Raw genomic sequence first — 13,505 nt, 5'->3', positions numbered from 1 at the left:
GACCTAAAAATAAGATTACAAATCGATTCGATAGCTGCACGTATAATGTTGTACCGTTTTACCCAAATTTATCCTTTACTGAGTCCTAACATTTTGCTCCAAATTTGGAAAAAGGTTCGGATGTGACTAACAATAAAACAGAATTGCTATGCTTTCTCTTTAATCGGCAGAAGAAATATGGTAGCTATGGTTCTTATTTTCATTAAATATTAGAAAAGAGGGTAACACGAGTAAAAAATGAGGTAAAACAGGATAAACGGGCTAGTACTGTCATTCCCATTATGTGTATTCGGATCACTGAAGTGTTTTACGTAATATAGACCAATATTGATAGTTCGTATTGAATCTTCTTCCAGATTGTAGATCAATATTTAAAATTTTACTTTTAAGTCTTTCTTCGTAACATCACTTGTAGAGATGGGCAAAACAGTTCATTTCAAATAACCGTTCAGTGGTGGAGAGTTCTATTAAAAGAACTAGTTCTCGAGAGTCGTTCATTCGTTCTTTCCATAGTTAGTTTGCTTGTTGAAAGACTAACCGAGACACCGCTCTCTCCACGACTTTGAACTAAGAACTACCATTCTCAAAAAAAAACTATTGGTCATTCATTCTTTAAAAAGAATTAGTTCTTTTGAATCGTTCGCGAACGAATTGTCCATCTCTAATCAATTGCACGGAACGACCGAAATTAGCTCTGCGCCTAATTCGTATTACTGTTTTTGAATTAGTTGATTTTAACAACAAAATTTCCAAAATAACTATAAAATTAGTTAAAATTGAGAATTTACTTTGCTGAAAAAACTCTTAGTTGTAGAGAATGTGTTTAGTTGGTGAATATCCTGGACTCAAACCAGCAATATTTCAATCCAACACGAAATTCTCATTGACAACTAATTTTGTTATTAAAATCAGAAAATTTGTTTCTATTTATCTATCACCATCATTACTGAAGGACAGCACAAAAAACCAAAACTGAAATGGGTATTATTAACAACTTTATTAGCCAAAAACTCATGAGAAGTGTCAAAGCAAAACAATCCATTAAAAAGCTAAAAAGGACAGTCTTATTGAAACTACTTGAACATTGTTTTGATGTTTTTCGCATGTGTTCGATATATCTTTATTTAAATTTCTAAACCGATATGTAAAAATGTCGTAAACTGTTAGTGGAAATCGTATTTATTCAGAATTTGTGCGCACTTGAAGCGATTGTGCGTAATAATGTTTTTACGCAGAACAGTGAAGTGAATTTCGAATGTTTCACTCTAATTGTGATGAAGTTTTTTTGTATCTTCAAACCTTCCGAGCTGCGCCGTCCGGTGTACTACTTGTATTCGGTTTTTGTTTTCCGAGTGCTCAAAGTTTTCAGTGAGAATGAAGAAAACAGTGATTTAGAAGAAAAAAAAAATTCAAAAAGATGTTTACGTTTCGTTTATGTCTTTTTCTCCAACACAACATCGTATTTATACCTGCCAATATAGAAAAGACAACCGCGTCAGAATTTTTTTCGGCAGTAGTGTGCCATCTAGTGGCTAGTAGTCATTAAGGTGTTACCGTTTCGGTGACAGGGCGCCATATAGCTGCAGATTGCAGAAGCCAATTCAACCATTCATATTGGTTGAAAGCAACATTATATTTCTTCAATTCAACTAAAAAATTAGTTGACTGGATATGAAGTGTGCCTTAGCTAAGAAATGACAGTACGTTTAGTTTGTGAATTCAACTAAAAAAAATAGTCATTTCAACAAATATTTTATTATTATTAAGGGATTGAGAATAAAAAATCTAAATCAGCAAAAGTAAGATTTTTTTAGTTGTCTCAAAAAATAACTAACTAAAATCAGCAAATCAACTAAATTTTTCGCGAAAATACTGATTTCGGTCGTTCCGTGTATATGTAATCGATTTGTTAGACTTTTTTACATTAGAAACACTCTATTCGCTCTTATGTAGTACTTCGGTTTTATGTTATATAGGTAAGTAAAAAGGGAACTTGGGGAAAAATGAACATGATAGCGTTGCGAGCGGTCCTCCTGAATACGTGGAATCGATTTTACTGACCATTTTACACCAAAAAAGTTGGAATGATTGTATAGCTCTTGAAGATTACATTGATGAATAAAATGTCAAATAATGTGGTTTTCTTAGTAAGCCACACGAGTTATGGAGTGATGTGTTAATTAGTAAAATTTTGCAGATTTTTATAATCAGCAGTTTCGTGTGAATTGAAGATCATAAATTTTGAGATAGATTACAGTGAAAAAGTACAATCAAAAGGTTAAGTTGAGACACTTATTGTGAAATCGGACACATAGCGAAAAATGAGTGGGATTACTTGTGAAATTTTTGCATTTCAGATATAAAAACCTTTTCGAACACATATAATAACTACAATCCCTGTCGGCACAGTAAGAAAAAATGAAATTTCAATTACTGCTTAGTTTTGCGTTTAAAGTATAGTGAAACGTACAGATTGGTAAAGTAACTTTATGTTTAATTTCCAAAATATTTTCATCTCTGGGTATACATATACATTATGACTTATAAAACAAAATTCCTGGCGCTTAAATTGGCCGATTAGTAATACCATACTACAGACAATAAAAAAAATGAAACTGATGAACATTTAGGGGTTGGTTACTAGTTCCGACACTTCTGGTACTTCTAACTTACTATGTAATTGAAGAATTATTATATTTGAATACATTTGGCTGTAGAGGAGCTTCGAGCAACCCAGTAGCCCCTTATGGGTTCTTGTGTTTGAGCTTTCGTACCAGAGATGCCAGGTAAAGATTTCAAATATCTGCAGTCAGCAAGTTTGTCTTGCTGGCAGCCATTTCACTATAAAGTATGATACGCTAAACTGATTTGGCGAGCAAAGATAGGTCGCAACAACTTCAAAAGTGTGTAAATTTAGGCGAAAGTCTGCGAGAAACTCGATTTTTAAAAGTCTGCAAAAGTCTGCACAACTAAAAAATTTCTGCAGCACTATGTACGAAATCTGCAAATTTACAGACAAATCTGCAGATCTGGCTTCTCTGTTTCGTACAATGACAATTTTTGCGTGCAAAGTCGTGCGCAACGATGATTTTTCATGGATTTTTGCTTGTATGCTTTACACAGCTATTTGAAAAAGTTTGTACTAGCATAGGTGTCTGTTCTCTGTGCGTTTAATTTGAACATAAGTGGAAAAAACCTTCTTTAATCCATCTAGTGGTGTAATGATGCCTTTCTCATATAATTTATATTTTCAAAAATATCACTAGAAGATTTGGCAATTTTTTTTAAATCTTGAATAAAATAACCCTTTTTTGGGTATGAACTAACATAACCTTTTCAAATTGTAAGCAGTTATGTCAAGTTAATAAGAATTTTTCTTTATTTTGCATCGTCGCACTAAATGATTAAACACACTTTGCCCTATAGATCTGGAACCTGATGTCAGACCCGGATGAAATTAAACAGCTACCTATGAGACTATTGGAATTTATTTCGAGCCTAAGTTTGTGGAAATCGACCAAATAATCTCTGAAAAAATTGATTGAGTCTTGTTTCAAAGTTTTTGACCACTATTTCCGCTACTTCTGGAACCGGAAACATGGAACCAGTATACCCGAAGTCGGTTCGTTTAGTAAGTAACTAATATAGCCTACAAATTGAATCAATTTTGAGCCAAATTTAGAAGAACTCTACCCTCTTTTGCATCGTCGCTCTAAATGACGATGTGCATTTTAAAACACACTTTACCATATGAAAGCATGATAAAATTCAATAGTAACCTAAGGGACTATGAGATTTTTTATTTTATGAGTGACATTATTTGACACATACATACACACTTAGTCTTCCGGGCCAATTTTCACTAGTCAATTTTTCAAGTAATTGCATAAGCTTTTTATATGAGAAAGGCAATCATGATTTTGTGATAATACTAACAAGTAGATACAAATTGAATAAAAGATTTCAAATTTACATATTTTTCACCTGAAAAATAAAGATTGAAATGTGGCAACCATGCAAGCTATACGAAATTGAACAAAGCACGTTGCGAACGGAGCAAAGCCGCACGTACCGACTCGTACCAGTTTTGCATCATTTTGAATGACGATTTGAATGTTTTGACACTCATCGTTCTATAATTTCGGGACCGGAAGTTGGATCTGGATAAAATTGCTCAGTCTCTTTTAAGACAATGAGAGATTTAATTTAAATCATGATTTGTTTTCACGGTTTAACTGTTACTGAGAAGTCCAAGTGAGTTCTGTTTTTGGAGCTTTTCTTCACTATTATCGGTGCTTACGGAAGCGGGAACCGGGGACTAGTACTCCCAAAGTAGTTTTAAATATTCACTAACTACCACGATCTGGCAACTAGATGAATTTAGCAGCAAGTTTTGTGAAAATGTGCACCTCGTTTCGCCATCGCTTGTGAAAAAATGCTCATGAAATTGAAAATTTCCACTAATCGTACTGTAATACCGAAACCGGAGGTAGGATCTGAATCAACTTTTCGGGGACTTTTAAAAAAAATCCAAGACCTTTTATTTGCTTCTTAGTTTGAGAATATCGGTAAAGAAATTTCCGAGAAAATTGAGTGCGCCTTTTTTCATAAATTTTCACATATTTCCTTGTAATTCCGGAACACACACACACACACACACACACACACACACACACACACACACACACACACACACACACACACACACACACACACACACACACACACACACACACACACACACACACACACACACACACACACACACAATCGAATGATATATGACACTCGGCCCTCCTCCGATACGGATAAAGTTCAGTAGCCTATGGTATATGACATTTGGTTATAAAGTCGGTTTTCACAGTGATTGCATAGCCTTTCTATAAGAGAAAGGAAGTAAAAAAGAAAAGATCGTTAACAACAGTGCGGCTTGAACAGAGATACATTAGATCACAAAGCACATCAGTTAATCGACTGAGACACAGAAGCACATGTCTGTCACATCAATGAACAATTGATACATATAAACCCATACAGCTGCACATGGTACCCGAGTGCAAATTACACTCGGAACCTGTAAAATACTGCACCAATGGAATATTGCATTTTTAGACAAATTAAGTTTATAATTTTTCTCTGCGTATTTAAAAAATTACGCGAGTTTGATTTTCACGGATTCAGAAAAAAAGTCATGTTCTTCACGTGTTTATTTTGCGTGACATAGAAAACCGCAGAGAGAAAATCTTAGTGCATTTTCGGCTAAAGGAATGAAAATAATTAGCAAAAATATTGCTTGGTATCCAAACGGTCAAGAGTTATATGTCTTTCACATGAAATAAGGCCAACCCAAAGAAGTGTTTACCGAAAGTTGTCTTAGTTTTCCGACTTTTTGTATCACCCATCACTCTTATTCACACACCACCAGTCACTGTCCAATGTGGACGGCAAATTGCAGGCTTGAAGACGAACTTTCCTCCATTTCTCGCACTTTTATTCTGCATCCGTTAACTACGGTTGTCTCTCGATTCAACTCTTCCGCTTGCTGTAGGTTAGTACAGACAAGTTAAATACGCCATGAAAACATACCCACTTTTTTGTAGCGTTTTCTTGTTCGAGCGGTGTTGAATTTCCAATTTAATTTGTTTCTTCAGACCAGCATATGCTTGATGGCCTCCATCGATTACTTTCGGATAAACGAAATGCCAGACAGGAAGTTTGTAGATTGATTGGCAAATGTAACGTAATATTGTGAAGCCTTCTGCTACGGTACGATATTCTACAGGATGGCGCAATTTACCTCAAAACCAACTGCAGCGTTGTAATTGAGAAACACATGCAACACCGCAAAACAAATTTCGAGTTTAACCGACTCTTCATTGCATACACTAACCGGGGCTTTTTTCATTGAACTTACATTCAGTCGAATACAGTGTACACCAATATAAGTTCAAGAATTGCATTGCTTATTTAACGCATTGTGCATCTTTTATAGAAACGAATTGTTTTACTGAATTAAAGTTTGTGAACAATATCGAACAAAATAAGTGCGACTAAAACTATAATGAAATTATATTTCAGCCAGGGTTTGAAAGAACAATTAAAATAAGATAACGAAACAAATATAAGTATCGAAATTTTAAAGTGAATAATTTCAAATATGTGGTTTAATCTACAGTAATGTGACAATAGCTGAAAATGTCCATCACTCACCTCTGCGCCAATTTGCCTCATTTTTACGCTTCGTAGAAAACTCTTTTCGTTTCTTCGGAACAATCCGGTTTCGATCAGATGACTTGATGTGATTGATGTCAGCGACTTTCCTCTTTTGTACACTCTTCAATCTCCTCTACCGTTAGTCCAATGGAGTTGTTCTCTTCTTTTGTTATTAGTATTAATTTGTATCGTTTTCCGCACCTCCACGATCAGTAACACACACTCAATCTTTGTCACTTGATTGGATTGGATTGGAAGCCAATTGAACATGCAATTATGCTCGGAGATCTGATCTCTACGACGTATCAAAGTTGCATCTAAGTCACAGACAACTTTCTTTTCGGACAACAGCTCGGTTAAACAATTTAATCACTTTCTTCCCGGTTTGCACCAAACCCGCGATGTGCTTATAAGCTTCAATGTTAAAGCTGCACCCTTCTTCACTAAACTTCAATTCGCCGACTATTGGACATATATTCCTAACTATTACCAGAACTGTATCAATTAAAAACACAATAAAAGTAAGTTTAATTTTTTCTATTTCCGGCAAACTTCGAAAAGCCCCCTTCAGTAGACCGGCAACTGGGAAGCCCTTTGGTATTTGTGAACAAGTGATTCGCGGCAGGCAACCAAGCGTTTCGTCCCCTGTAATTAACTGGTTGAAAAGCACCTTACGAGTGAAAGGCCCGCACTAAACTGTACCACTGGATCAGTGAGCAGTTGCACGTTGCAGAGTAGATATACAAACAATCAATCCACTCTATCCAATAGCTCAACGGATACTGAACTTATTTGACGCCGACGGGCAAAGTTGAACAAAAGAGTGGCTCCAAGCCGATCCAGGTTGGCATGGTATGGTGTGACCATAGAGCAACGCGCGCTGCGTATTGTTGGCTCTCTGGCGGATGAGGACTGAGAAGCACGATAAATAATAAATAAAATTGGTATAAAATAAACGTTGGTGATATGGAGCGGCGCAAAAGCTACAGTTGTCGTACTTTGTTATGAGGGAGCATGCAAAGTCCCAAAGATAACCAGAGAGGGGAAAGCGAAATCATCTGCACTGAGAATGGTGGCAGAGAAATTGCTCACTATGTTTGCTAGCCAATGCAGACTAGCACGTGAGAATCCAGGTAAAGTAAATGACAAAACAAAGAATAAAATAATAATTTGAATTATCTCAAGCATCTGGTTTGGGTATCACTTCTAGTATCATGAACTCTAAAAGAAAGGTATGGCTAAAATTACCCATACAATTTTATTATCATAACAAAATTTGTTAGTCAAGTATCAAACAAGATACTGAGCTGGAGTTTTCACTCGCAGGGCTATTGTACCAATAGTCATCTCATTAGTAGAGTCACAATGTTATTTTGCGAATAGTCGACTTTCAATCAACGAATTGTGATAAAATCGGATACAATATCTTTACTTCGGCTCTAAGAAGGAATAGCGCAGAAAAAAAAGTTCGAAAACTGTGCATGGGAAAGGTTTACTAAAATTGATTTTATTTGAATTATTTCGATTTTTTCAACCCAGCATAAGAATAGTCAACCTGAAGAAAAAATTAAAAAAAAGGAAAATGGACATCGAATGACCCTACCAATGCTGGAAACGGTCCCTTCACGTGACAGTTTTAAGTGAAATTCCTATGTTGGTACCTAAAACTGTAGATGTTTACTTTGAATGTCGTGTGCTGGAAACTTTCATGTTGCCTACTATTCGGGCTGTCACACATGAATGTCGCACGAACCATACAGATGAAAGTCGCATGTGACAGTCATGAGCGAGCGCTTCATGAATGTAGTGGCGACAGTCTTACTCGTGTTGGACGATGAATGTAACGAAAGAATGATAGTCCTCAATAGAATCGGCTGCATTTTGTCTTCGGTGCGAATTTCATTTCTGGCAATAAACTTTCATGAAGAAATCCAAAACGCCGTCATTAGTGATAGTTTTCATCTCGATACTGTTCCATGAAATGGTCAAATTTCATACCATTATTGCAAAAGGAGAACGTCAATGTCAATGAAAAAGCGCGGGTTAGGGTTGTCAATCAACGAAAATTCTCAATTTAACAAAAAAAAAACTTGAATTAAATGGAAAAAGAAGTGAATATTAATCGAAAATCACAACATTTAAACATTTACTAGATGCATAGGGTTGTCAACTAGCGCAAATTTTCAATTTTTGAAAAAAAATGTAAAATAGCAATAAATAAAAAGTAAGTCTTTAGAGTACAAAATTTACTATATTCATGTACTTTAAAAGGGCATAGAGTTGTCAACCAGCAAAAATTTACTACTTTTTAACAGTTTCTAGTTTTATTTCAATAAAAAGTGAAATCAATAGTTAAAGAAATTTACCAAGAAAAAATTCAAATTACTTTCGTAATAATCGAGGATGTCAACAAAATCAACAAACAAACAAAGTTTATGTAATTTAAAATTCATTACGTAGAATAAGTTGACGATATTTCAGATTTTCCACATAATTTTTATCTTATGTACATTATTCGACATAATATAATGGATATTCATATCGACATTTGTAACAAACCATAGCAATATGAGTATTTATCAAATGGATTTGATAAGTGGATGTAAGAAAACGACGTTAGAAACCGTTTCAAAATCCAAGATGGCGGCTTCCGGCATACCGATGTTCGTTATAAACCATCACAACATGAGTATTATTCGAAAGGATTTGATGAATGGATGTTAGAAAACGACGTTAAAAGCCGTTTCTAAATACAAGATGGCGACTTCTGGCATATCGATATTCGTTGGAAACCATCACAATATGAGTATTTTTCGAATGGATTTGATGAATGGATGTTAGAAAACGACGTTAGAAGCCGTTTCAAAATCCAAGATGGCGGCTTCCGGCATATCGATGTTCGTTATAAACCATCACAATATGAGTATTTTTCAAACGGATTTAATGAGTGGATGTTAGAAAATGACGTTAGAAGCCGTTTCAAAATTCAAGATGGCGGCTTCCGGCATACCGATGTTCGTTACAAACGATCACAATATGAGTATTTTTCGAATGGATTTGATGAATGGATGTTAGAAAACGACGTTAGAAGCCGTTTCTAAATACAAGATGGCGGCTTCCGGCATATCGATGTTCGTTACAAACCATCACAATATGAGTATTTTTCGAATGGATTTGATGAATGGATGTTAGAAAACGACGTTAGAAACCGTTTCTAAATACAAGATGGCAACTTCCGGCGTATTGATATTCGTTACAAACCATCCCCAAGTAGCAATCCGCAACTAGTTCATATACGACAAAGTCCAAACTATGTTGCAACAAGAGCACGAATATGTGTTTTATGTTATACTGGTTAAAACATGGTGACAGCAATGTTTCATCATAACATAACTAGTTACGAAATAGTTATTTAGGTTTCCAATCATAACATCTTTGTGTCATATTGAATTAAATATAATTTACAAGCTATCGTTACTTAATCCAAACATATTTTTAATCACAACAATGCTTCTAGCCACTAGTTGAAAATAAGTTTATTTGACGTCAATAGTAGCAACCCATAACAAGTTTTGATACCACTTAACCCAACTGTGTTGCAACAAGAGCACGAACATGTTTTTTATGTTATACTGTTTAAAACAAGGTGACATCAGTGTTTCTCTATAACGTAAACATTAAACTAACTATCATTTGTAAGTTATCGTTACTTGATTCTAACATATCTTTAATCACAGCTATGTTTTTAGCTACTAGTTGAAAAAAGGTTTATTTTCCGTTGCGAAACCATTATAAATACGTTAGCGTTTATGTGAATTGTTACTGTGAATTGATATAACAATAACTTAGATATTATAAGATTATAACATATAATTTACTCATTAATTCAGATAGTTATCGGTAAGTTTTCCCAACGTTATGATAACTACAATGCAAACAAAACAACCTTTGTTGACTTGATTATGGAGTCTCAAGAAGTGTATGAAACGTAAAAAAAACCAGGATATTACTTTATTCAAAACTACTTTTTGCCGAAAATAGTGAAAGGCAGGATAGTCATTTTTGTTCTATGCACTGTCATAAACACGAAGAAAATAATATAGGGATTGAACATCGATGGTGATAATATTAAAGTTCTCATGATATATGAATTTTAAATGATGAGAAATCACTCTACTTGGAATAATTTTGAGCATTCTGAACATAGGGTTATTTTGTTGTTTATTTTTTCTATCTTTATAAACAGATTTTGATTGAAGGCGCATAAAAAACAGTTAAGTAAAATTGAATTCCGCTCGACAATTTTTGAATCGTTGTGAAATTTGTACCTTGTATCAAGTTTGGGACTTAAAGTACTCTTGCTTTTTTATTGATGATAGAAAAGTATTCTGGATTCATTCAATGTTTATAATGTCGATGGTGACTAAGTTTCAACTAGTTTACTTGGAAACAAGTTATTTTCAAGTTATGGAAAGATAAGTTATTTCAGTATGGCATTACAACGTAACGACAACATATTTTTAGCCGATTTAACAACTAGTAGAAACTGCGCTTTTTGAGTCATGCAAGTGGTTAGATGTTAGTAACAATCACTCAAATATCTGGTTGCAAACTAGTCACAAACAAGCTAGCATAACATAAATTGTTACTTGGGTCACAATATGAATATTTTTCGAACGGATTTGATGAATGGATGTTAGAAAACGACGTTAGAAGCCGTTTCAAAATCCAAGATGGCGGCTTCTGGCATATCGATGTTCGTTACAAACGATCACAATATGAGTATTTTCCGAATGGATTTGATAAATGGATGTTAGAAAACGACGTTAGAGGCCGTTTTTAAATACAAGATGGCGGCTTCCGGTATATCGATGTTCGTTACAAACCATCACAATATGAGTATTTTTCGAAAGGATTGAATGAGTGGATGTTAGAAAATGACGTTAGAAGCCGTTTCAAAATTCAAGATGGCGGTTTCCGGTATATCGATGTTCGTTACAAACCATCACAATATGAGTATTTTTCGAACGGATTTAATGAGTGGATGTTAGAAAACGACGTTAGACGTTTCTAAATCCAAGATGGCGATTTCCGGCATATTAATATTCGTTACAAACCATCACAATATGAGTATTATTCGAAAGGATTCGATGAGTAGAAGTTGAAAACGGTACTTACAGTCGTTTCAACATCCAAGATAGCGGGAATGAGAATAAGTTGCATTATGTTTTTGGTGCAAATTTCATTTTCGTTATAAACTGTCATAAAGAAATTAAAAACGACGTATTCGTGATTGTTTTCATTTCGATACTCTTATAAATCTTATATTCCTGCTGTGGAGGCGATCAAAAACCGCAGTTTTGTGGTTTTTCAAAAAGATGTTTTTTGGCACAAGCCCACCAGCATGATGTAATCGCTTGCCTACTGCTGGTTGTCACTAGTATCAAAATTTTCGATCGTTCTGAATTAAATGCTAGCGAGTGATGCTGGTGAAGAAATTCAAGATATCGACAGAATGAAAATCTTGCACTTTTTAACGGAATTCATGATTTGTTCCGATAAATGGAGACAATATAAAAAATTAGGAATACAGATAGTAGTATTATACAGCAATATTAGTATATATTAATACAACAATAAATTTCACAACAAATGCACATCCTGTTTAGAACGATTCAAGTAGGATTTCTTATTGTTTGTAATATGACAAATGCTGATTCAAAAATATTTTTAAGAAGTAATAAGTTTGGAATGATATGTTATTGCGTGCAACGACTCTGTTTTTGAAATCCAAAGATAAATTTTAAGCAAAGTCGAAGTTTGCTGGGACAGATAGAAGAGTATACATTTGAAAACCCGAAAAAAAGAAATTTTTTTTATTGGTATGACTGTTGACAAGTGTCTTCTTATTAGACTTTATCAAAATATGCGACAATTTTCTTATTTCGCTCTTAAATCGAAATTAGATTATAGCAATAAAAAGTCCATTTGAAAAAGTATGATGTTTTTCTACTACAAATCAAATCAAAAATAAATTCAATCGTATCGTGCAACATTACCTGGAGCGTTGCGATGTATTCTTAATATTACCAATTGAAATCGATTTACTTTCCGATTAGCGTGTACGTGTTTTATAACAGCAATAGAAGACATCATATAATCAAGATATTCAGCTCTCATATTTTCCGAACAAATCATTAGCGACATACTTTTTTGATAGCATGGTGCTGCCAGTCGTGTCCGCATCGTAACTCGTACATACAAGTAGATGAGAAAATGTAAAATTCGCGCGTGAAAATAACAGCACTGCATACAGGGATTGTATTGTGAATCCTCAAACAAACGAAGCAACAAAAAAACACCCGCTGAGAATATTTTGCTTGACATAACTGAATGAGAGTCCTATATTAGAGAGAAACTGGATGCGTGAGAGTATATGCTACTGAGCAGACCAGTTCCCTTGTTTGGTAAATTGCCTGTGCTCTCAGTCTCAATTAACACATGAACTAAGCAATCCATGACAATGCAATGAAATGAAGGGTTCGCTCTCGTTAGTACTGTACGAGAATGAAGAACTTTGCTTCACGGCGTGCTACAAGATGCGAAGCAAGGTCATACAGGCAATATTTACGGTGTCTTTTTAGTGTAGGTTTGCAGAAATCATTTTTGAACATAACGTTTGTACTCCAAGACCAAATTTGATCACATTTCAAAAATATTTCAGACATTTTATAGCATAAATATTGCATTTGAGTCCGTTTTCAAACGATCCATTTTTTTCTTGGAAGAATATACTGTGTATATATCCTACAAACACAAGAAGCAATGTTTTTTCAATTAATATTCATTGGAACTAAAAGTTATCAATCTAGTTTTCTCATAGGCATCTTCAATATGCGAACCATTGATCAAAGGCTAACCTCATGAAGCATACTCATCAGCTGGCAGACATGTTCAGGAACTAATGAACGTACGAAGCAGCTCTCCTTGCTTGGGTTGCGCTGTGAGTTCTACCTAACATACGAATGTATGACATACACTTGACATGATATGTCAGCTGTTTTTCAAAGAAGGGCGAATCTTACATAAGTAAACAAATCGAGTTGGCAAGCGTGTTAAAGTTTTCTCTTTTACTCTATCTGGGGCATGGCATGCCACTTTCTCGCCACGTTGGCAATGTACTGTGATCCGCTGACCAATAAACGTCACACACTACTGGGACTAATGAGATGCAAGGAAATGATTGTGCAGACTTACCCGTGTCACTTCAGCATTCACTCCTGTTTCCGAAG

General features: G+C 34.9%; 1 protein-coding gene across 1 annotated transcript in view; it reads right to left on the bottom strand.

The window, feature by feature from the left end:
* The window catches only part of LOC131436183 (uncharacterized), a 43,570-nt gene extending 36,534 nt beyond the window's left edge, over positions 1–7,036 (bottom strand). Inside the window, exon 1 of the mRNA XM_058604752.1 lies at positions 6,211–7,036. Coding sequence (XP_058460735.1) covers positions 6,211–6,231 — 21 coding nt within the window. The 5' untranslated portion in view covers positions 6,232–7,036. The remainder of the gene's footprint in view (positions 1–6,210) is intronic.
* Positions 7,037–13,505: the final 6,469 nt, after the last annotated feature.

Source organism: Malaya genurostris, chromosome 3 (genome assembly GCF_030247185.1).
Source record: "Malaya genurostris strain Urasoe2022 chromosome 3, Malgen_1.1, whole genome shotgun sequence".
NCBI classification, from domain to species: Eukaryota; Metazoa; Arthropoda; class Insecta; order Diptera; family Culicidae; genus Malaya; species Malaya genurostris.
This window is presented reverse-complemented; position numbering and strand designations above follow the sequence as displayed.